At 47.3% G+C, this 23885-nt stretch overlaps 2 protein-coding genes across 3 annotated transcripts in view; one reads left to right on the plus strand and one right to left on the minus strand.

The window, feature by feature from the left end:
- SLC5A10 (solute carrier family 5 member 10) overlaps window positions 1-23885 on the plus strand; it is a gene marked incomplete at its 5' end in the record, with an annotated part of 98321 nt that overhangs the window by 49934 nt on the left and 24502 nt on the right. The window lies entirely within an intron of this gene.
- The window catches only part of FAM83G (family with sequence similarity 83 member G), a 42580-nt gene that overhangs the window by 16557 nt on the left and 2138 nt on the right, over window positions 1-23885 (minus strand). The window contains exons 3-5 of one of the 2 annotated variants that reach the window (XM_083474278.1): window positions 10449-10616; window positions 3629-3753; window positions 625-2140 (exon numbers count right to left, since the gene is read on the minus strand). In XM_083474278.1, coding sequence (XP_083330404.1) covers window positions 625-2140; window positions 3629-3753; window positions 10449-10616 — 1809 coding nt within the window. The remainder of the gene's footprint in view (window positions 1-624; window positions 2141-3628; window positions 3754-10448; window positions 10617-23885) is intronic. The other variant, XM_083474279.1, reaches the window with a different exon arrangement.

Consider the following 23885-nt stretch of genomic DNA (forward strand, 5'->3'; position numbering starts at 1 on the left):
TTAAACAATTGTGGTTTCCTTTGAAGAATCATGGGGAGTGTCATTTAAGGATGCTGAGAGTTTTTAGGGCACCTCTTGTATTCCTCCCCAGCAGAACTACCAGAGGGGTTAACAGGCCAAGGCTTCTCCTTAGAGAACTCTGGGAATTGTAGCTCTGTGAGGAAGGGAACAGGAGTTTCCAAACAAGTTGCAGCACTCTTTAAAAAAACCACCTGCAGCTCCCAGAATTCTTTGGGGGAAGCCACATCTGTTTAAAGTTTTAAATGTATTGTGTGAATGTGACCATAGTTCTCTGAGTCGTCTACCATTTTGGAATGCACAACCAAACCAGCTTTTTGGCCAAGATCTTTTGATGACTGTCTTGGCGTCTCTTACGCCAGACTTCCCACCTCCAGAACCTTCCTCCCATCTGCCCCACCCAGTGAAAAATACAGATTATCAGGTGACAGTCGCAGTCATTAGCACAGCAATCATGCATTGGGATCAAAGCTATATTATTACAGGTTTGATCCTATATAGGTTTGACCTATATTAGCTCTCAGCTGTGCTTCGTGTGCCGTCTCTTGTTACGTTACAGAACTTTACAACAAGCTAAGTGTAAAAGGGTACAACAGATAATCCTACCTGTGGAGCATTGCTCAGACAGGTATTGTAGCCGTCGGGCAAAGCATGCGGATTACGGGCCCTTCCCAAAACACACCTAATCTCCTCCACGCTGTCGCTTCTCCTCCTCATTTGGCTGGCCACCCCCAGGCTTAGCAGCGGCTGGGGGCTCCCCAGAGGACTGGGGAAGGTGCCCCGACTCATGTAGGGGTCACTCAGCTTCCTCTGAAAGTCTGGGTGGTGCTGAGGGCTGTGGCCGCTTCCGTTGGGGAGGAAGTCGGAATTGGTCCTCCGCAGAGGCCCGCAGGGCCGCCTCCCCTTGCAGTATTCATCGGAGACGGAGGACGCGTCGGAGTGGAGGTGGCTGTGGTTGGTGGCGGAGCTGCCGGACAGGCTCTCGTGGTCGCTTAACGTCACATAGTCCTCCTCTTCCTCTTCCTCCTCGGCCTCGCCCCCTTGAACCCCGTTCACGGGGAAGGGGGCTACTTCCTCATAGACGGACGCCTGCCGACTGAGTTTGCAGCTGCTCCTTGCATCGGGACCCTGTTCGGGACTCTCATTCTGTGTTGCGTTTGTGCCCCCGGTCCCCGGATACTGCGTTTGGGTGTCCTCTGCCAAAGCAGCTCCGTCCTCGGCACATACAGCTTTCGCGGAGATCAAGTCCGTCACGTGGACTGTCCGTGGTTTGGGGACTGGGGGTGCAGCGCCCTTGCTGTCCCCTTGGCCTTGAGTTTGTGCGTCCAGCGGCTGCTTCAAGTGCTGACTGTTGGCCAGAGTGGCGAACGTCTCTCCATTCCTCAGGTTCCCTGGAGTCTTTTCCGTGGGGCTGGCTGTGGGGTTCGGACGGGCCTCCTGGGTTTGGGCCGGGGCAGCATCGAGCTGCTGGCAAGGCGACGTGGCAGGCTGGTTGTCGTGGCCTCTTTTAGCCTCTTGAGATTTTTGCCTGAGCATCTTCTTGTGCTGGGCGTTGGCTTTTGAGACGTCGCACACCTTGATGCGGTTCATCTGCGACAGCTGGATGTTCTTGATTTTGGGGTCGATAATGTTGATGTAGCCCAATATCTCGCTCCCGGGTTCTGGGTCGGGTTCGACCCAAGTTGGCAGGTATTCAAACATGTTGGCTTTCTCCAGGTTGAGGAGACCCGGGTGAATAGGCGGCGCCGTCTCGACGATGTCGCTGGGCCTCTCGGATACCCGAGCCTCCGGGATGGCTTTCTTCTTCGCTTCGGCCTTCTGCTGCTCAGCGACGTTCTTGTCGCTGCTGGCCTTGCTGTTGTTAATCTGCTCAGCGCTCTTCGCCTTGACGAGGGCGTACTTGGGGTTGAACATTTTCTTCACCACGGCTGGGTTCACGGGGGCGAGAGTTGGTAATATGAGAGGCTCTGGTTCCGGCTCCTCTTCCATGGGGATAGATTTCAGGCTGACCCCCCGAGACATGAGGTACAGCTCCTGGAACTGCTTGTCAAATGCCTCAACCACCTGTCCTGTGAGGACCGAGATGATGTTCCTGTCAGTTCTCGCAGCGGACCAGGTGAAGCTGGGTAGGAACAGATACAGGAGTTATTAAGAACTTGGTGCCTGCCCCTTCCTGTATTTAGATGAAAACAAAAGATCTGCTAAAATCTGCCTCCCAATGGCCTAGTTTGCACTCAACGGCAAACCATGGTTTGTTTTCATCTAACTATGGGAACTGTGGGTTTGCTGGAATGCACAAGCCCAGCCCAGCAGACCAACGATGGTTTGTTTTCATGGCAATAAACCATGGTGTGAAGCTGTCCTACAAACCATGGCTTTAAATCAGATTTGATATCATCCCCTAATATCTGAGACACCCTGTCTCAGATGCTGGCTGAGCTACAGAGGCTCAAGACAAGATCAGCTGGGAAACAAACCAAGCTTTGTAGAAGTTATACCCAGTCTTTGAGATTATTCGTGGTTTGTGGAACAAACCATGGTTAAAACAAACTATGGCTGAGCATTGCATGTGAATGCAGCCATCATAAAGGCATAATTCTGAAGAATAAAAATCATACAATAGTGTGTGAATTTGTAGGCTCATCCAATTCTGCTCTGTCCTGAAAACAGACCCCCCTAATTAATTTCTAAAACTCTTCACCTGCCTGCCTCCTTCCAGCCATCTGAGGCCCAAAGAATTTCATGATAATAAACAAAGAACTGACATAAGCATCAAAACTGAACAAAAATTGCAATCACATTTGCCATAACAATGGGAAAAAATGTAATCAAAATGTCAACCAGATAATAAGAACGTGAATGGAGCACTTATGCTAATTATTGCTCGCCTATAGATGCCCACCTTTGGTCTTGACTTTTTGTTTTATAGTATGGAAAGCATAACAGTCAGTGATGCAGCACCCAGTGTATGTGTGTGTGTTTATTTATTCTAACACATTAAAAATATTTCTAGGCCACTTTCCTATTGAAAGCAACAGCCAAAGCGGAATGTTGATGTTAGTTGCTGGCCATGCAAATAGGACTGAGATGAAGATGGGGATTGGTGTATTGGCTGCCTCAGTAGAAGTAGTGGAATACAAGTGGGATGTGCAACAAAATGTGGCAAAGGGTTGCCGCGTCCTAACAAAAATGTGTGGCGCCTGTGACTTGTCTGTTCCTCAGGTCGAAGCAGTTGAGTGGGCCTATTTGTGGTAAGGCGACCCCCCCAAATAAACTGGTCCCAAGCTCTGCCTCCACCCCCATGAACCGCTTCTGCTTAAACTATTGAAAGGCCTGCCGGAATGAAAGAGGCTGTGTGAATTTTGCATTTGTGTCCGCTGTAGAGTTGGAAGGGACCCTGGTGGTCATCTAGTCCAACCCCCTGCAATGCAGGAATTTTTTTTGCTGAAGGCAGGGTTCTCGAACCCATGACCCTGAGATTAAGAGTCTCACACTCTGCCAACTGAGCTGTCTGGTTTCACACGGCACTGAATTCCTTATCAAAAACTGCAGGCAGAGCAGCAGATTCTCGGCTGGCCTCTAAAGGGCGGTGTCTAGGAAGTCCACGTACCTGTAGGAGCCACTCATGGCTTTGTCTCCATCCACAAACATGAACTTCTGTGCCAAAGCGCCCTTAAACTTTGTGGCCGAGCGGGTGAAAAACTCTGTGCCTCCGGTTGTGCGGACTCTGAGATTCTGTAAATGTAGAGGAGCAAGGAAATGAATGAACGAACATACTGGGGAAGCTACAGCCCCCCAGGTTTCTGTGTGGTAAGCCTTGTGCTTTAAATGTGAACTGGATGAACGTTAAAATATATGCCTATTCTCCCCTTGTCCACCCATCCCTCCATTTCCCCCTCCCTTTGTCGTTTCCTTGTGTATATTTTTTATTTTCAATAAGCACATTTATTTTATATCAAAACAACTCCAAGCAATACATTTCCCGCAAAATCAAGAGTGTTTGTCTTCGATTGCAAGCCCCTTTGGGCAGAGGGGCTCTTTTCAAAGCATCATGACACTAAATGCATAGATGAAATAGAACGACACTGATACAATGCAACACAACAACTGGGGAATCAAAAGAAAGGTTAAGGAAGAAGCCAGCCGAGGCAATCATTGTCACAACATGTGACATGCCAAAGGCTATAGATAGAATCTCCAGGAGAGTCAGAGAAAACAGACCTCTGGATTTTCCTGCCTTTCCTGTCTTAAGCGTTTCCCAGTTGGATTTCTTAACTCCTAAAACAGCCACTTTCAATTTTGTATGTCCCGGATTTGAGGAGAGTGATGGATTTATGGATTGTAAAAATACATCACCGGGCCAACTAAGAACATGACATTTTACACCTCTTGACAGCTTGGCAAACATTGGCTTGAGGGGGAGCTGCAAAGTTGTGAATGGAAAGTGTGGGGCTTGGCTCAGTTATTTCCTCATTGCCCTTGTTCCAAAAGTGTTTTCATTCTTCCGACTCAGGCTGATAAGTCTCTTTTGCTGAACCTGACCGGCAAGCTGTTCTCTTCCCAGTACAGTGGTACCTCGGGTTAAGTACTTAATTCGTTCTGGAGGTCCGTTCTTAAGCTGCAACTGTTCTTAACCTGAAGCACCACTTTAGCTAATGGGGCCTCCTGCTGCTGCTGCGCCACCAGAGCACGATTTCTGTTCTCATCCTGAAGCAAAGTTCTTAACCTGAAGCACTATTTCTGGGTTAGCAGAGTCTGTAACCTGAAGCGCATGTAACCTGAAGCGTATGTAACCCAAGGTACCACTGTAATATGGTATTGGTAGCAGTCCTAGCAATTGACAGCATCGCATTGGCTGTTGCAGATATGTGTGTCGAGACAACAGGAGGTTTCAAAATGCAGCCAGATCATCCAGAAAGAAAAATGTGACTAAGGCCGTAACCCTATGCACACTTACCTAGGAGCAAGCACCACTGAAAACGATGCTGCTTGCTCTTGAGTAAACATGCACAGGATTATGTTTTTAATGAGGAAGCCGATAGCTCTGGTGGATGATGATTAATAGTGATTTAGATCTGAGTTATACCGCTTTGAGCAATGCCTCTACTATTGAACGGGAAGCATGATATCCAATCAGGCCACTTGCTGGCAATAATAATATGTACCTCCTCTGAAACAATTATGTGAATCTGTGTTGCAAAACCACGCATTTGCCTTTATGAATAGTTGCGCCAAACATGCAGCGTCAGCATGTGAGAAAGCAGAAAGCTCTACTGGGCTTAAAGCGACAGGTTTCGGACAGCCAGTTGTTCCACAAGTTCTGCTGTCAGGGCTGGAGTCAGACACAGGTCAGCATGAAAGACGCAAGGCTCTGTTGTTAGTGAAGTTAACTCTTTAGTCAAGGAAACGGCATACAACTCAGCAACACTTCCCAGTTCCTCCTGTGGAGCAGTTGCTGGGACTTAAGATCTTCCCACCTTTCGCCTGGATGTTTCCCAAGCAATCTCAAACTGTGCCTCTGCCCCTCTGGCCTCTGTTCTGCGCTCCTGATTATTCTGCACGTTCTTGGAGACCAGTGAGGAGGGGAACTTGTCGCAGCAGGAGAGGGAGACTCCCTGGAGTCTTCAGTAGCCTCTTGACCCCCCCTCCTCTGCTTCAGCCTCAGTGTCTGAACTGTTCTCTGTCACCAGCTCTTCCTGCTCACTAAAGCCTGTTGCCCCTTCAGCATCCAGCACCTCCTCCTAATCTCCCTCTGACCTCTCCTCGGTGCCCCACCACCAATCCCCTGGCTCTGAGCCTTCTTCTTCTGGGGTTTCCCTAGGGGGTTTCCCAGCTGCTGCCTCCCACCCCACCCCCTTCGTCCTGCCATTCCCTGACACCTCTATCCTACTCATTGCCCCCAAAGCAGTTTTAAGGCAGACAGTCTCCTGACTAATAGGTTAGGCTTGTTTTTGGTTTTGGCTGTGTTTTTGTCTTCCACAAAACAAAGCAAGGAGGGCTCCTCTCTGTTGAGGTTTCTGACATTCCCTGGTTTCTGCCGCAGCCGGATGCCATTTGGCCGACACATCTCTACTTGGAAGAGTTGTTGTCTGACCCCAAAGTGAGGGCCGGCCAGCATGCGTCATCCATTTTCTCTGTCTGGGCCTTCCCTTTTCAGAAAAGCACAAAAGGGGAAAAGGCGTTCTTTGGGCAACACCCATCTAAGAAAAGAAGAAGGGAGAAAAATCTCCGAACGCTCTTGCAGCAGCCAAAAATGCCCAGCTTCCTCCTCTCAGGGATGGCATCATCGTTAAGGAAGGCCTGTTTGTTTAAGCACCCAATAGGAAGAACAACAGAAGCAAACACCCGCAGATGAATGAGTGACCCGGGAACAACACAATCTCCGCTTCTGCAAAGGGGTGACTCACTTGGCAAACACTCTCGTTTGATAGGGTTTCTCATTTGATAGGGTTTCCTGAGGTGCTGTGTGTTGACCCATTGCACTAGCTAGTCAAAGCTTGCCTACTGCAGAAATCAATGTCAGGGTGGCTCAGGGATAGCATTGCTTCCACCTTGCTTTAACGGGCAAAGGTTTGCTGAACTAAGAATGCAAGCACGCGATAAGTAAGAAGGCCGCTGGCTCAGACCAAAGGCCTATGCAGTCCACCTTCTGCTTTCCAACCGATGTCATCATCATCATCATCATCATCATCATCATCATCATCATCATATATTATTTATACCCCGCCCATCTGCCTGGGCTTCCCCAGCCACTCTGGGTGGCTTTCAACAAAATATTAAAATACAGTGGTCTGTTATACATTCAAAGCTTCCCTAAAGAGGGCTGCCTTCAGATGTCTTCTAAAAGTCTGGTAGTTGTTCTTCTCTTTGACATCTGGTGGGAGGACGTTCCACAGGGCAGGTGCCACTACCGAGAAGGCCCTCTGCCTGGTTCCCTGTAACTTGGCTTCTCGCAGTGAGGGAACCGCCAGAAGGCCCTCAGCGCTGGACCTCAGTGTCCTTCAGATATACTGGACCGAGGCTGTTTGATCCCAAGTTTTATCCCTGGCATCTCTGGGTAGGATGGGGATAAAGACACTACAACCCCCATCACCCCTAGCTAGCAAGGCCAGAGCTCAGGGATGATGGGAGTTGTAGTCCAACAACATCTGGGGACCCACAGGTTGAGAACCGCTGCTCCAAAGGCTTCAAAGGTCAGTGCAAAGGCTTGTGGGATTGCTAGCCGCTATTTTCGCTCCATTTTCGTGCTCTTTTGCGGCTGCTTTTGCCCCTTTCTGTGCCACTTCCAGGTTCACAAAGATACGTGTGTAAATGGGGAGTTTCTTGTATTCATTTAGCTAGCTGTATTCATCAGAAATAATTTCCTCAGAAAGGTGTGACTTTTACAGCCATTCATATCTCCAACCCTTCTTTGAGTTTGTCAGTCGCTGAGCCTGTTTTCCCCACTGCGATCAGTTCCTCAGAACTGGCTGCATCCTAAAGTAATTCCTGGGAGAGGTGTGCCGTTTCCTGAGCAGCGCAATGGATATGGATTGCAGAATAAAACAGCTGAACTGGGAATGTCAAGTATGCCTCCTTTTTCCTTGAACCAGCCGAGTCTAGGTCAGAGGCTGTGGTGTTTATGAGACCCACGGGTTAAAGTACGATTGCGGGCTTGAAAACGAAACCACAAACTCTTGACTTTGGCACAGCTGACGTTTGACATCCAAAAGGGCAAAATGTGTGGCTCTGATTCACCAGCTGAGTCCCTGAGTTTCCCCGTGGCTGCTCTTTAACAGCCTTCCCCCACCACACATGGCCTTTTCAGCTGTGATGGAGAACACCAAGAGGGTTCTTCCTCTGTTTTCAATACCCTTGTGCACCATGGTCATGGCTACGCCAGCATAAGATTTCTGGCATTGTGGGTTGAGTCAGCACTGTGGCTGAGAATGTGAGCTCAGAGCCAGGAAGTCTCTGACTTTATTATTATTATTATTATTATTTCAATTTATATACCACCCTTTATCAAAAGATCCCAGGGCAGTGCATAACATTAAAAACACATTACAGAATTTCAGTGATAAAAACATAATAAAAAAGCATACGGACAGACAGCCTAATAGTAAAACATTCATAATACAGTGGTGCCTCGCAAGACGAAAAGAATCCGTTCTGTGATTCTCTTCGTCTAGCGGTTTTTTCGTCTTGCGAAGCAAGCCCATTGAAGGATTAGTGGATTAGCGCTATTAGCGGCTTATCTGCTGATTGGATCAGCTTTTAGCGGCTTATCTGCTGATTGGATCAGCTGATAAGCGGCTTAGCGGCTTAGAAAAAGGGGGGGGGAAGGAAAAAAACCCAGCAGGAACTTGCAAGACATTTTCGTCTTGCGAAGCAAGCCCATAGGAGATTCGTTTTGCGAAGCACCTCCAAAACGGAAAACTCTTTTGTCTAGCGAGTTTTCCGTCTTGCGAGGCATTCGTCTTGCGGGGCACCACTGTAATAATAACAATCCTCTCCCCCACACTTTTAAAGGCACGGGTTATTTAATAGCCATAGGCCTGGGTAAAGAGGAATGTTTTTTGCCTGGTGCTGAAATACATGTAATGAGCCTCTCTGGGGAGAGCATTCCACCACTGGGGAGCCACCACAGAAAAGGCCATACTCTTCATCATGTTGCAAGGGACCTCAGAGGCCATGTACTCCAACCCTCTCACCCAGGATTTGTAGTGCAGGATCTTTCGAGGGCACAATCCCTTACAGTTGGGCATTCAGTCTCCACTCAAACACTTCCAGTGAAAGTGAGCCTGCCACCTCCTGAGGCAGGCTGTTCTCCTGTTGAACACCTTCGCACGGTTAGGAATTTTCTCCTAAATCTGCTTCTCTACTGTTTCCACACATGTGGTTCTAGATCTTTCCTCTGGAGCAACAGAGAACGAGCCCACTCCATCTTCTGAGTGACACACCTTCAGAATGATGGTTCAAATCTCACTGTGTAGCCATTCTCTCTTTGCCTCAGTTTCCCCCTCTGCAAAATGGGGATAATAATTTTCAGAGATGCATACGCTCTCGGCTAAGCAAATTGGAATTATGTGCCAAGGACTGTAGTATTCCCCGAATGTTGTATTTTTTTTAAAAAATGCATATATTCTCTTCACATAATTTATTCTGCCATCTTGACTGTTTTCTACAAATTATGCTGGCTTTGCTGCTCACAAGAAAGGACAAGTAGCTGCACGGGTCACTGACTGAAGTGTTTGTACTGACTCCTGGGAATTTATTTTACCTACCTCTCTGGCATCTGAGATCTTACTCTTTCAAGCATATCTTTACATTCATCAGTCCTAGAAACTTTGTGTTGTTGTTTTTTTAAAAAATAATTCTCAGGAAGTTGAATTTGATACCAAATTTTGCAGGTTTCCCGGGCCTGTGTGACACACACACAAACCTTCAGCCCACTTTCTGGGATTGTTGAAAGGATTGTTGAGAGAGTGTGATGTGAAACTCATCAAAGACTTTACTAACAATAAATACATATTGGCTTGTACCTTCCCATATTGGGAGAAGGCTGGTCCTTCTCTGAATTAGACCCATTGCAATTGATGGGTGTGACTAGGGATGCGGGTGGCGCTGCGGTCTAAACCACTGAGCCTCTTGGGCTTGCCAATCAGAAGGTTGGCGGTTCAAATCCCCGCAACGGGGTGAGCTCCTATTGCTCTGTCCCATCTCCTGCCTACCTAGCATTTCGAAAGCACGCCAGTTCAAGTACATAAATGGGTACCACTGTGGTGGGAAGGTAAACAGTGTTTCCGTGCACTCTGGCTTCCATCACAGTGTCCCGTTGCGCCAGAAGCAGTTTAGTCCTGCTGGCCACATGACCCGGAAAGCTGTCTGCGGACAAACACCAGCTCCCTTGGCCGAAAGTGAAATGAACGCCGCAACCCCATAGTCACCTTTGACTGGACTTAACCATCCAGGGTTCCTTTATCTTTACCATTCATTTACTCCGGGTAGAACAGTTGAATTTGGTTGGATACAGTCCATTCATAGAATCATAGAGCTGGGACCACGGGGGGTTCATCTACTCCAACCCCTGCAAATGCAGGAATCTTTTGCCCAGGGTAGGACTCGAACCCATGACCCTGAGATTAAGAGTCATGTGCTCTTACTGACAGAGGTGCTGGCAGAACTGGTGCCATGGTGACTGCATGCAAACCCAGGACCTTCCTACCTGGATATATAAATGGATGGTGAGTTCTTCCATCTTCTTTAAAGCAAAGGGCATGGAATTTGGGAAAGTTGCAATTTCAGTAATGAGAAGCTAGTAATGGGAGAAGCTACTGATTACACCTTTGGCTCAAAGAGATCGCTTTGTGTTTAAGGCGTTACCAGAGGTCCCTTTTTTCTACAGAAATCTAACAGGACGACTCTTAGGGATCAGGGCTAGGCCTTACCTTGAGGTGTCCGGCGTGCATCTGGGCTCGCTCGCACATCTGGAGGAAATATTTCAAGTTGGTCTCGTCCAAGATGATGTAGATGCCCACTTTCCGCTTGAAACCCGCGTCCAGGAGATCTTTGAAGATGTCTACATCCGTGAACATGTCCATGACCACAGCGACAACCTGTGGAGAGAGCCAGAGCACTTGATCACACACTTTCAAGAGTATCCTTGCATTCATGAAGGCTAGAAACTTGATGGTGTTAGGAAGCAAACTTCCACTGGCAGGCTAGGGTGAGCTTAGAATAATACGTGAATTGCGTTGGGGATTTAGCTTGGTAACAAAGGCCTTCTCTGCCTCAGTTTGCTCTCTGTTGGAGTGGCCCTTCCTTCTTGGTAGAAAGCAGATTGTACCTCCCCCCCCCCCTGTTTTGCATATTCCTTCTTTGGCTTAAAAAATTAATCATCCTGATTATATTGCGTTCAGAGCCTTTCATTCCAACATATTAGTAGGGTTCCTTGGGTAAACCATTCATTAATTTAGCACTGCTTTCTCATATATGTGTGTGTGTGTGTGTGTGTGTGTGTGTGTGTGTATAATTTTCTGTTTTACAATTTAGAATATTCATTTAGACAACCTTGAAATATCAATGACTTCCCTTCTCTTTCCATGGTTCATTTTGCAAAGCATAAATCCCTGCATATTTTATATAAACCAAACCATTCAGTATTCCATTATTACGTCCATCAAAATTTATTTACACTGTTGAATTTATCTTAATGCTGCTAACGTTTTTACATTTTCAATGAACACTTTCCAATCTTCTTTAAACAAATGTTCTTCTTGTTCTCTTATTCTATAAGTTAGTTCCGCAAGCTGTGCATATTCCAACAGTTTAAGTTGCCATTCTTCTTTGGTTGGGACCTCACTCGTTTTCCATTTTGGGGCTAACAAAAAAGTGGTGTACGTAAGTAACCTTTTCTGACACCTGGGAATTTCCATCTGAATTATCCCCAGCAAAAATCCCGTTTTTTGGAAAGGTCCTTTTAAACATTTTTTTCAATTCGTTATAAATTATTTCCCAATACTCTTCTACCCTTTTACAGGTCCACCACATATGAAAGAACATACCCTCGACCTCATTGCATCTCCTTACGCCCTCTATTTGCTTTCTCTCTATGGGAGGTAAGGATGCTCTCACCTGACCCATTACACAGATTGGGAAGCTGAGGCACACATAGCTAAGTGGCATGCGTATGCCATCAACTCAGTCCACTAAATGCAGATCTATCGATCAGGCAGTGCCTCTCGTCCTGACCTACTTAAGCTTCCCTCTGTGCAGCCGGCCAACTTGCTAGCTACCTGACGTCACAGCCCTCTCATCATCTTCCTTATCACCGAATAATGATCTGTAGCTGTTTTCTTTATAAAGCTTATTGCAATTGTACAAAGCACTTTGTAATTATTATTAATCTATAGCCTTTCTAAGGGACACGGGTGGCGCTGTGGGTTAAACCACAGAGCCTAGAACTTGCTGATCAGAAGGTCAGCGGTTCGAATCCCTGCAACGGGGTGAGCTCCCGTTGCTCGGTCCCTGCTCCTGCCAACCTAGCAGTTCGAAAGCACGTCCAAGTGCAAGTAGATAAATAGGTACCGCTCCGGCGGGAAGGTAAACGGCGTTTCCGTGCGCTGCTCTGGTTTGCCAGAAGTGGCTTAGTCATGCTGGCCACATGACCCGCAAGCTGTACGCTGGCTCCCTTGGGCAGTAGAGCAAGATGAGCGCCAGAACCCCAGAGTCAGCCACGACTGGACCTAATGGTCAGGGGTATCTTTACCTTTATAGCCTTTCTACTGCCCATTGGAAATGTGTGACGCACTTCGTGCACAGTTTATTGACTTCCTTATTCTATTTACATTGCACCTATCCTCCAAGCAGCTCGAGGTACCACGCATGGCTTCTCCCCAGCCCCATTTTATCCTCACAACAGCCTTGTGAAGTAGGTTCAGCTGGGAAGCAGGGATTGGCCCCAGCTCACAGAGGCTCCCTGTTGTTGTAAACAAAATCTGCCCTTCTTCCCTTATGGGGTATCCAAGAGCCCGTATAGAGTCCTTACGTGGGTTCCCTATTGGTAGGAGAAAAGAACAGAGGCCAACCAGGGAATATTGAGAAGCAAAGCAGCTAGTAAGCCTGATCTTTATTGATCTGTTGCAACAAGGTCCTCATTCACCACACGCAGGAGAGAGGAGGAACCCAGAACAATGGTGTGCAAGCCCTTATATAGACTTTTGAAATTTCCACCCTGTAGATCAAGACACTCCCCCCCCCCCCATATATCATACCTACATCACAGAAGGGCTGGAATCTGAGTGCTTTGTTTACCTCCTATCTGCCAGGTTACCTGTTTAATGGTCACTTGATTGGATTGCCTGGGGAGCCTGGCCAGTCTTTTGTAATGATAAATACTTAGTTCCTGATCCAGGTCACAGGCTCGCAGCTAGTAAGCCTGATCTTTATTGATCTGTTGCAACAGGGTGCTCCCCTCACACGCAGGAAAGGAGGAAGACCCAGAACAAAGATGTGCCTGCCTTTATATAGACATTTTTAATTCCCTGCCCTGGAGCTCAAGACCACTCCTCCATACATCATACATACATCACAGAAGGGGTGTAACCCAAGACCCTCCCACAAACATCATACCTACATCACAGAAAAGGCGGTCTACAACAGAAATTTGAATGTTGTTTTTCCTGTCTGCCAGGTTATCTGATAATACCTTATCTGATTGCCTTTCCTGGTAGTCTGTCCCCCTTTGAAATGGTGATTACTAAATTCCTGTAACAATGGGAAAGCTCCCTGACCCCCTCCCTCCTTGCAGAGAAAACATTTGGTCAGTTTGGGAGTCAAAATGGTTTCAGGTCAGTCTTCCTGTGCTGATCTATGTACGTGCTTGGTTGGTACATTTATTATATATATATATAAGACGTTAAATTTTCTTATAGCGCTGTTTAACCTGGGTTGCTATAAGGAAATGTTTGCGTCCATGCTGGCAAGAGGCGGGTGGCAGCTTCGCTGGAAAACTGCTACAGCACACAAACAGTTTGGAAAGTGGCAACCGATGTCAAAAAGAGGATTAACCTGGAGGCAGGGCTAAACAAACGCAGTTAGATAAACAGCACCCTGCCTCTGCTTGCTAAGGCAGTTCTGTTTGCTTGGAGGCACCGGCTGGTATCTGCAGCCTGGCTAGAAGCTAAGTTGCCTTTGTGCAAGCTCCACAGGCACCTTTGAAGATTTCCCTTGCAAAGCGACGTTCTCGTCTTATATTTTTTCCCTTTCTGAGTCAGGGTTGTTTTGCAGCATTTCTCCGCCTAACGTGGAAAACATGCAGAGCTCTGTAAATCCTGTGCTGCAGCAATTTCGTAGAAATGTGGAGCTGGAAATGTGGAGTCTCCTACTTTGGAGGTCTTTAAGCAGAGGCTTGACAACCATATGTCAGGAGTGCTCTGATGGTGTTTCCTGCTTGGCAGGGGGTTGGACTCAATGGCCCTTGTGGTCTCTTCCAACTCTATGATTCTATGATTCTATGATTCTATGGAAGGGACCCAAAGGTCATCTAGTCCAATCCCCGCACAATGCAGGAATCTCAGCTAAAGCATCGGCCACCCAACCTCTGCTAAAAAAACCCTCCAAGGATGGAGAATTCACAAATCCTCACATAAAATGTCAGGAATCAATTATAAAATGTATTCTGTCTAAAAACTGGGCAAAGAGGGAGCGTGTTGGACCTCACCAGGGAGAGTGTTCCAGAATTGTGGGGCCAACACTGAGAAGGTTTCCACCAAAGATTAGCTTGCATCCTGCTATGGTTCCACAAACCCCTTTCTGTTTCTTTAGTAAGAAAAGATGTCTACCTATTTCCCACTGCCAGATATTATTTTTTCCATACTGATCGGTCTTAAGCATAGATTCCAGCCCCCACCTCTCTCTCTCTCTCTCTCTCTCTTTCTCTCATTGTCTTCTGCTTCTTTTCCCTTAGATTTGAACACACCAGCTGGGTATTCAGAATATGTTGTCAGTCTGCATTTCTGAATGGATTAGAAACAAAGGGGCATTAATGTCGCTGTGGTTCAGATTCCTTCCAGGCTGTTTATGGAAGTGGAGAGGCTGTGTGGCCCTTACTTTCCTTTTTTAATTAGCGCGTATAAAATGTCAGGTCATTTCGGTACTGGAGAAAAACAGGGGCATTATTAATTCACCTGTTTTCCCACCTTCTCAAAGGTGGCTGCTGGTCTGCGTCCAGAAACACACAATTAAGAGTCGGACGGTTAACTGTTGGGAAAGCCAGAGGTAGGAACAAAGTGAATTTTGCTAAGCACACCTGTTTATTCTCCCTCTCCTTTCATCTCCAGGACGCCAAGTATCCTGAAATTACTAGCGAGATTCACGGTTTTGGGGGGAGGTGCGAGTGTGGGGGAGAATGGGATTGTGCCGTAGAGAAAGGAACCCATTGGAGGTCAGATTGCAAAAGTGTATTTTAGGAAGCTGGTTTTAAGCTGTAGGTTTTAGGTTGTTGAGAAGCAGCTGAATTGGTGTGAATTGTTGCCTTTGAAATCTCAGAACCCCTTTCAGCACAGACTATGCTAATGAGGGGTGGCGCTGTGGGTTAAACCACAGAGCCTAGGGCTTGCCGATCAGAAGGTCAGCAGTTTGAATCCCCACGACAGGGTGAGCTCCCGTTGCTTGATCCCTGCTCCTGCCAACCTAGCAGTTTGAAAGCACATCAAAGTGCAAGTAGATAAATAGTTACCACTCCGGCAGGAAGGTAAACGGCGTTTCCATGCGCTGCTAAGGTTCGCCAGAAGCGGCTTAGTCATGCTGGCCACATGACCCGGAAGCTGTACGCTGGCTCCCTCGGCCAGTAAAGCGAGATGAGCGCCGCAACCCCAGAGTCGGCCACAACTGGACCTAATGGTCAGGGGTCCCTTTACCTTTACCTTTACGCTATTGAGAACATCAGGACAGTCCTTCAACGGGATCAGACCAAAGGCCCATCTTAGCACAATATCCCCTTTCCCACGGCGGCGAACCAGAAGCCAGTTGGGAAGCCCCAAAGCAAAATAGGAAGGCAACAGCCCTGCCTGTTGTTTGCCCTAAACATTATGACTCCCAGGTACACTACCCCTGCAGGTGGAGGCTCTGTTTCACGCTCATGGCTCCCAGCACTAGGAATGGAGGTTTCAAGTTTCTGGAGGTTGCTTTGCACTGGCCAAACTACTGGATAAATCTGTGGATCCTGTAGCTTATCCTCCTTCGTATCAGAATGTGACAATCCTGGATTTTTTCCTCTGACGAAGTTTGGCAAAAACATTTTTGTAGCTCATAGAATTGTAGATGGCTAGGAATGATTCCATCCCACTTGGATTGCAAAGTGGGCTCACTTGATCCCGTGTGGCAGGATCACGATCCAAATTGGATCTGTGGCCCAATTTAGTATCCGCGGCCTGATGGACTGCAACTGCTCAAGACTTGCCACTATCAGCTCCAGTTTGCACTGGGACTCTTTTAAACCTCCCTGTCTCTATGTTTCTCTGCCTCCGGCTCCCGGCAGTGCCCTGGTAAGTGACATCATCAAACCGCGCCGCCAAGCTCAGAACTGGCCGCCATGTTGCGAGGGGCAGAGAGGCAGGATCCGCTGCTGGGGCAGCGCTGTGAGGGGGGTAGGGTGGGGCCAAGCCTAAAAAACTGGGACGGCCGATTTCAAGTCAGAAGCTGTGATCAGTCTTTAACATCAGCAGTAACATCTAGACCATGGGAGCGTTTCAGCCCTGTTCTTGAATTTGTTCAAATTCTAAAGCAGCTTTATCTTGTATTCCTTTCTTTGAATTTGTGCCATTTAGGTTTTTATACCTTTTCGTAAAAGTAGCACTAGAATTTTCACAGTTGAGTCTTCAATCCCTTATCATTGTGCTTTGCCATCTTCAAGTTTGGGTTTGTTTAAAACTTGCTATTTAGTTTTTCAAACCTTTTTTGTAAATTCAGTATTAGAAACTGTACTTTTGAGTCTTCAATCCTTTATTACTGCGCTTTGCTTGTTTGCTTTACCTAGGTCGGGCTAGGATTATAATACGTCAGAATTGTTGGGGTTCTATCCTTGTTTGAATTTTGGTCATTTAAAGTTTATGATTTTTCAATTTCCTTCTGAGGAAACTGAATAGTTCAGTGAAACGAGGTTTGTAGCCGGCATCCCATTCAGGCTTTGAAAAAAAACTTTTCCTTAAGCTTTTTGATTTTTAATATTTAGTTGATTTGCACAAGATAATATTTCTAGTCGATTACTTCTCATTTCTGGGACCTTATGACATGGCTGACACCCAACAGAGCTTGTGCAGATCTGTTGTCACCCAGAGTTCCATCTAGAAGCTTCTCTCGCACACTCGAATAGGATTTTGTTGAGTCTTTCTCCCCATCACAATTGTTTGTGCCACAGAGCCCTTGTGTCATCTGGGCAGATGTGAGAGGTGATTACGCTGAGGGAAGGTATCTCCAAAGAACTTTGCCCTTGTGTTTGCTGCTCTGCTCTACTTTATTGTCCATCTACACAGTGTGTTCAACTCAGCGTGATCCTCCCTCGATCCCTGCTCTGACCAAGGTCCATTCCCACACAGGCCAGGTTGAATCAGTGTGAGGGGAATGTGCTGCTTTCACAGAATGTGAGGTAACAGGCTTGGAGCCCAGTGCCAGATTTACGTATAAGCTAAACAAGCTACAGCTAGGGACCCACTCTCTTGGGCCCCCCCAAAAAAAATTAAAGGAAAAAAACACCTGGATGTACATTTCCAAAATATAAGACAAAAAGCAAATAAAATAAAACCTACATACAGCAACAGTGTTTTGTGTTGTGTAGGCTCCTATGATGTAAGTAATGGGCCCTGCCTGCTAGCCTGCTCCCTCAAATATCACTGGTTTGCTCATTTCTATATATAGGGTGCCTACATTCTGCATGTGCAAATGGCTTTAGATACCTATTAGGTCCATAAATTACCATATAGCATATATTCAACACAAAAAACAGTGACAATTTATAGTTGACAAAGGACCCCTGACCATTAGGTCCAGTCGCAGATGACTCTGGGGTTGTGGCGCTCATCTCACTTTGCTGGCCAAGGAAGCCGGCATTTGTCCACAGACAGTTTTTCCGGGTCATGTGGCCAGCATGACTAAGCTGCTTCTGGCGAACCAGAGCAGCACACAGAAATGCCGTTTACCTTCCCACTGGAGCAGTACCTATTTATCTACTTGCACTTTGGCGTGCTTTCGAACTGCTAGGTGGGCAGGAGCAGGGACCGAGCAATGGGCGCTCACCCCGTTGCGGGGATTCGAACTGCCGATCTTCCGATCGGCAAGCCCTAGGCTCTGTGGTTTAGACCATAGCACCACCCGCGTCCCTGACAAAGGACAGCTGGACATATAAAGGGCCCTGTTACCTTCAGTAGCTTAAGGCCTCATCATTTCCAGCCATGTTTTGAAACAGGAGTTGTAGATAAACCACATAACAACAGAAATTAAGAGATGGAAGTAGGGAGGGGAGGGGAAATTCTATTCAGTTCACATTTAAGGACGACTCTATCAAATGTGCACTTTCTGAAATGCGCAGACTGAAACACAGCCGTTCTTCAAAACTCAAACCTCTACGAATTTTGCAGTGCCATTTCTCCAAGCACACAGTGCTTACCAAAGCCCTTTTAACAGGTGAGAGAGTCCATGAAAATGAACCTCATCATGAAAATAACATACATACATATGAGGAGAAATTGCTTTGAGAAACTTGTACCTTAGTCAAAACTGTGCACAAAAATTGGAGAAATTTGAACCAAAATGCTGGAAAATTAACCAATGGAGATTTTTTTGGGGGGTGGGTGGGTGGGGAATCTCAGATTGCTGCAGAAATGTGAAAAGCTGAACCAAAGATTAGGAAACTGAGAAACTGAGAGCACAGCAATGGGCAGATCCTCCCATCACTTGTCTTGAGACATGGGCTGTTTAGGCTGTTGCATGCATGCAGAGATTAGTGAAGAAGAAAAAGAAAGAAAGAAAGAAAGAAAGAAAGAAAGAAAGAAAGAAAGAGAAAACTGGCTAGGAGTTGAATGCTCCTGAAGGAGTAATGAAATACAGATATATGAAAATGCCCTGCAAAAATAAGCTTGTGCAGATGCACTGTAAATCTCATTGGAATATGGCTTGGCTGCTGTGAAGGAACGCATGGAATGAGCCCAGGCAATGCTTGTCTGTAGCTGCTGGTGCATGCTCAAAATGGGTTACGTTTCCCAAACACCTCTTCAGATAATGCTCCTGACCTGCCATTCACAGTTTTCCACCTCTGCTACGTGGCCTTGAAGCAGGCCTTGAACGTGCTTGCTGATGGAGAAATGGCTCTGACTTAGCCGTCAAGGTGATTGCCAGTCTTGAAAGATGGGGAAATGAAGTGGGGGCAACAGCAAACACTCATGGCTAAGAGAGGAAAGGAAGATGTCAAGCCAGCTGGAGGTGGATCTCAGAAGGTTAGATCCAGTTATCAGAAGCATTGGGGTTCCTCCACATCACCCAGAAACCATTAAATTTGGAATATACATTATGAGTGGTGTGGAACTCATCAGTTAATATGCATAATGACCAGCCATTGTGCACATTCGCAATGGAGAATGTGGACAGTCCACAAAAGCTTGTGTCATAAGCAAGGTAGCTCAATGGTAGAACATCTGCTTTGCATGTAGGAGGTCCTGGTTTCAGTCCCCAGCATCTCTGGGTAGGATGGAAACCTTGGATAGTCTCTGCCAGACAGTGTGGACAATACTGAGCTAGCTGGACAACTTCCTGTGCTCCTAATAAATTTGTTGGCCCTCAAGGTGCCACACAAGACTTGCACTAGCCAGCCTGGTAAGCCCTGAAGTAAGACATGAAGTCTCCTCCTGCCAACAGCCCAGAGGTGGAGTTCCTCTGAACCTGGAGCTTCCATATAGCATGGTGACTAATGGTGACCATCCTGCCTGCCTCTGATGAATGTTCCAAGCTAGCAAATGACAGTATGGACCAGGGATGGTGTGATTGTTCCACAGTCATGCTTCGTAAGCCATTCAGCCACACATGCATGGCCACCCATGTCGCTGCATCTCCAGAGGATGTCCACCTGACACACCACTGCTGGGTCACAGCGAAGCCTCTAAAGCGGACACTTCAGGTGTTATGAATGTTGCAGAAGGGGAACAAGCATCCTTCTGCGTGTCCGTTTTCGGGCCAACAGGGAGACACAAAGCGAGTTGAAGCTGGGAGCTCATTGGATATTTGGGAAGATGCTAAATCCCCCCAAAATTATTCCCAGCTCCAGAACAAGTTGCCCTAGGAGGAATCAGATCCTCCTCTATTTTTCTTTTTTTCTTGTTAAAGAAAAGTTTGGGCAGAGAGGCCTTAAGTACAACATGTCCTACATCAGAGTCACAATATCTTTCCTACCTGGTGACCATAAGAGTTATTTCGCCCACTCTCATTGACACCTGCTTTCTGGCATTTGCTTCCCAATGAATCCCTTTGGAAAGGCTTCCTGGAGCTTAAACCAGCCTCCCTAACCTGGTGCCTTCTGGATAGCTTGGACCACAACTCCCATCAGCCCCAGCTAGAACAGTCGAGGGTTGGGACTGATGGGAATTGGAGGGGAGGATGTAAGAAAGCACTGATTTCTGTTCCAACCCAGGTTTGTCGCATGCAGTGCTGTTTCCCTTCTGCTGCAGTTTGGCTTCTGATCAAAACTGCGCTACTCATCTTGTGGCCTGCTGTGGTGGAATTTTACAGAAGGAACTACATTATCATGACGTTACTGTGGACCATCCATTTCAGTGCAAACTAAACAAATAGGTGCTGGTTCTGAGGAAAGCCATCAATTGCATATTATTTGCGGGCTGAAAACAACATTGGCAGCTACAAACGCCAAGCGTATCTGCTGGGTTGGTTTCCATTCTGAGCACCAGCAATTTCCACTCGTATTTCAGCTGGAATTCTTCCAACATTCCCAGGTCCAACAACATCTGGAGGGCACCAGGTTGAGGAGAGCTGGCTTGCAAACAAAGTGGAGTCGCTTCTGCACACTAGGTGAGACGGTGGTGACCTAAGATAGGAGTGCAACCTTTGGGGGCCAGCTTGGTATCCTGCTAGCCCTGGTCTAGTTTGTCCAGCCAGCCCTTAGCGGAGTCAGCCTGGTCCTTTCATGGAGCATTATTGGCTCTGACTCTCTCTTTTTTAACTGAGCAAATTATAGAGCCACCCATCCCTTTGATGGTGCAATCGAAGGAGGACTTCAAAGTGCCTTGCTGTGACCACAGATTTGATCATGGGTTGACTGTGCCTAACGCTCATTATCTTTCCTTATTATTTGATGCAGCATAGCTTTATTTCTCAGCACAAGCTCGCTAGGAGCTCCTTGATGGAGCAAGGACCCATCTCCTTCAGTTTCCAAAGCAAATGTAACTGAGAGTGTCAAATTGCAAGGGAGAGTCTTGCTAGCACCTTTAAAGGTAAATGTAAAGGGACCCCTGACAATTAGGTCCAGTCGTGACCGACTCTGGGGCAGGGTGCACTGCGGGTCTCTTGAGTCTGCCTGCCTCCTCCCACTCAGCCACCCTATAGCTGGGGAGAGGCAGTGGGAAGACCATTTGGGCAGCACGGAGCCTGTGCAGGCCCTGTGGTAAGGTAAAGGTAAAGGGACCCCTGACTGTTAAGTCCAGACCCAGACAACTGTGGGGTTGCGGCGCTCATCTTGCTTTATTGGCCGAGGGAGCCGGCGTACAGCTTCTGGGTCATGTGGCCAGCATGACTAAGCCACTTCTGGCAAACCAGAGCAGCGCATGGAAATACCGTTTACCTTCCCGCCGGAGCGGTACCTATTTATCTACTTGCACTTTGACGTGCTTTCGAACTGCTAGGTTGGCAGGAGCAGGGACCCAGCAACGGGAGCTCACCCCGTCGCGGGGATTCAAACCGCTGACCTTCTGATTGGCAAGTCCTAGGCTCCTTGGTTTAACCCACAGCGCCACCTGCGTCCCTTGCTGGCACCTTTAAAAACCAGTAAATTAATTGTGGAATACTCTTTCATGGGCCAGAGTCCACTTTGTCAAAAGGTCATCACATGCTAGCTGTTTGCAGCGTCTGGTGCTCTGATATATGCTGCCTCGAACATGGATAGTGTGTAAGCATGGCAAATACTTACAGACCAAGCTATCCTTTGTGGTTATATTCTGTTATGGTCTTTATCAGGGATGGGGAACCTGTGGCCTTCTAGTTGCTGTGGGACTCAAATTCCTATCGCCGCCAGCCAGAGTGTCTAGTGCTCAGGCACCATAGGAGACAGACAAGCTACATCTGGAGGGCCACATGACACCCGTCCCTTGGTATGTATTCTAACAAGCCAAGCACAGTAATAATATGCATGCTGTTTCTGCAGAAAACAAACTCTATAATTTAGTTTCTCATCAGCACCAGATGACTGGCAGCTGAATGTGTGAAGTGACCGTTGTGCCAAAGCAGAATGTGTGAGGTGACCTGGGATGCTTCATTTTCATGCGCAAGCAGCCCTTTGGCGCTCCAGTCACCAAGTGTGAGGGGTGTACATGTGAGAGGGCTTCTCCACCCTTACATTTTGCCCAAGCATAGGTCTGCCCTCGAAAGCTCTGTGTTCTGAGTGTTTGGTTTTATTTTTGCCCTGTGGAATCTCGTTCCTTAGTGCTCATTCAGAACAAACATCAATTGGGGTTTCCCACAGATAGCTATTTGCTCCGATGGAGCTTTAAAGACCGGGTTCTCATGGGGGAAATCTCTGGAGGGGAAGAAAGAAAGACCGCTCATATACGGAGCTTTGGAGTGCAGATTGTGTCTGGAATGAGCAGGTGAAATTTAAATGTGGCTAAGCCCTGAACCAGCCTTCTCTGCTATGAGTTAACTATGAGTTGCTATAACACTCTTAACCACCGATCTTGGTTTTCTAACAGTTATCCTTGCTGCCCCATCCCTTTACAAAATGCTGCTGGAGTAGCAGCCAGTGGTGGTGCTCTCTAGAGGTTAAAATCATAGAACTGTAGAGCTGGAAAAGGACTCCTGAGGGTCATCTAGTCCAACCCTCTGCAATGCACTCCTGACTCCAATTAGCCCTAGCCAGCCTGTACAATGGGAAGGGATGGTGAGAGGTGGAGGCCAACAGTATCTGCCTCTATGGTTGGAGGCAGTAATGCTTCTGAAATGTGGTTGCTGGAAACCACGAGAGGGGAGAATGATGCTTTTGTGCTCGGGTCCCACTTGTGGGTTTCCCCATAGGCATCTGGTTGGTGACTGTGAGAACAGGATTTTGGACTAGACGGGCCACTGGCCTGATCCTGCAGGCTCCTCTTATGCTCTTAACCTATGGAAGGCACCAGGCTGATTACCCCTGTTGCAAAGGAAATATAGTTTTATTCCAGCTAGATTTGGCTAGGTTACCGGGAGCCAGTCTTCCCTAAAGTTTGAAGATGGATTTCAGGCACTGAGGTTATTCCACCCCCACTGTTACTATCCAAACTGAAACTGATCAAGCAAAAACAGGAGGAGCTTTTGGAGTGTGATATCAGTAAAGCTTAGGCACGACGAGACTGTTTCTGTTTTCTGTGGGTTGATGTCGGATTTTACACGAGCAGCCGTTCATCTTGCCCGTGCTTGCAGCAGCCTGAGAAGTAGGTCACTGTTACTCCCATTTTACAGATGGGGAAACTGAGATGCAAGCTGCCCCAGGACACTGAGCCACACTGGCGCTCATCGGCTGCATACTGATGCAGAAAAGGCCCGGGATGAAAAGCTGCCCTTCCCCCTCTTCACACGCCGGATTTTCTAATTGCAACAAATTGGGCTGCTTCTGTTCTGTGTTCTAACCTTGCCCCGTGACCTTTCCACAAGGAAGGAAGGAAAGGACGGTTTGATTTCAACCATCATGTAAGCTTGGAACCGTGGCTGGGGTTCTGGCTAGGGCTGTGTGAAGAGAGTACAGTGGTACCTCTGGTTAAGAACTTAATTTGTTCCGGAGGTCCGTTCTTAACCTGAAACTGTTCTTAACCTGAGGCACCATTTTAGCTAATGGGGCCTCCTGCTGCTGCCGTGCTGCCAGAGCACGATTTCTGTTCTTATCCTGAAGCAAAGTTCTTAACCTGAGGTACTATTTCTGGGTTAGCAGAGTCTGTAACCTGAAGTGTATGTAACCTGAAGCGTCTGTAGCCTGAGGTACCACTGTACTAGCGGTGACATACAGCAGGGGTGTCCAAATTTTTCTCAAAGAGGGACATGCGTGAGGGCTGACCAAAGTTGTTGACCTTTTTTTAGGATAGAAGTTAAGCTCCCCCCCCCCAATTAAGGACTTTAGGATTAAACCGACTGGTGGGGGCCAAATT

Source organism: Podarcis liolepis (assembly GCF_965112155.1).
Source record: "Podarcis liolepis genome assembly, chromosome: 14".
NCBI classification, from domain to species: Eukaryota; Metazoa; Chordata; class Lepidosauria; order Squamata; family Lacertidae; genus Podarcis; species Podarcis liolepis.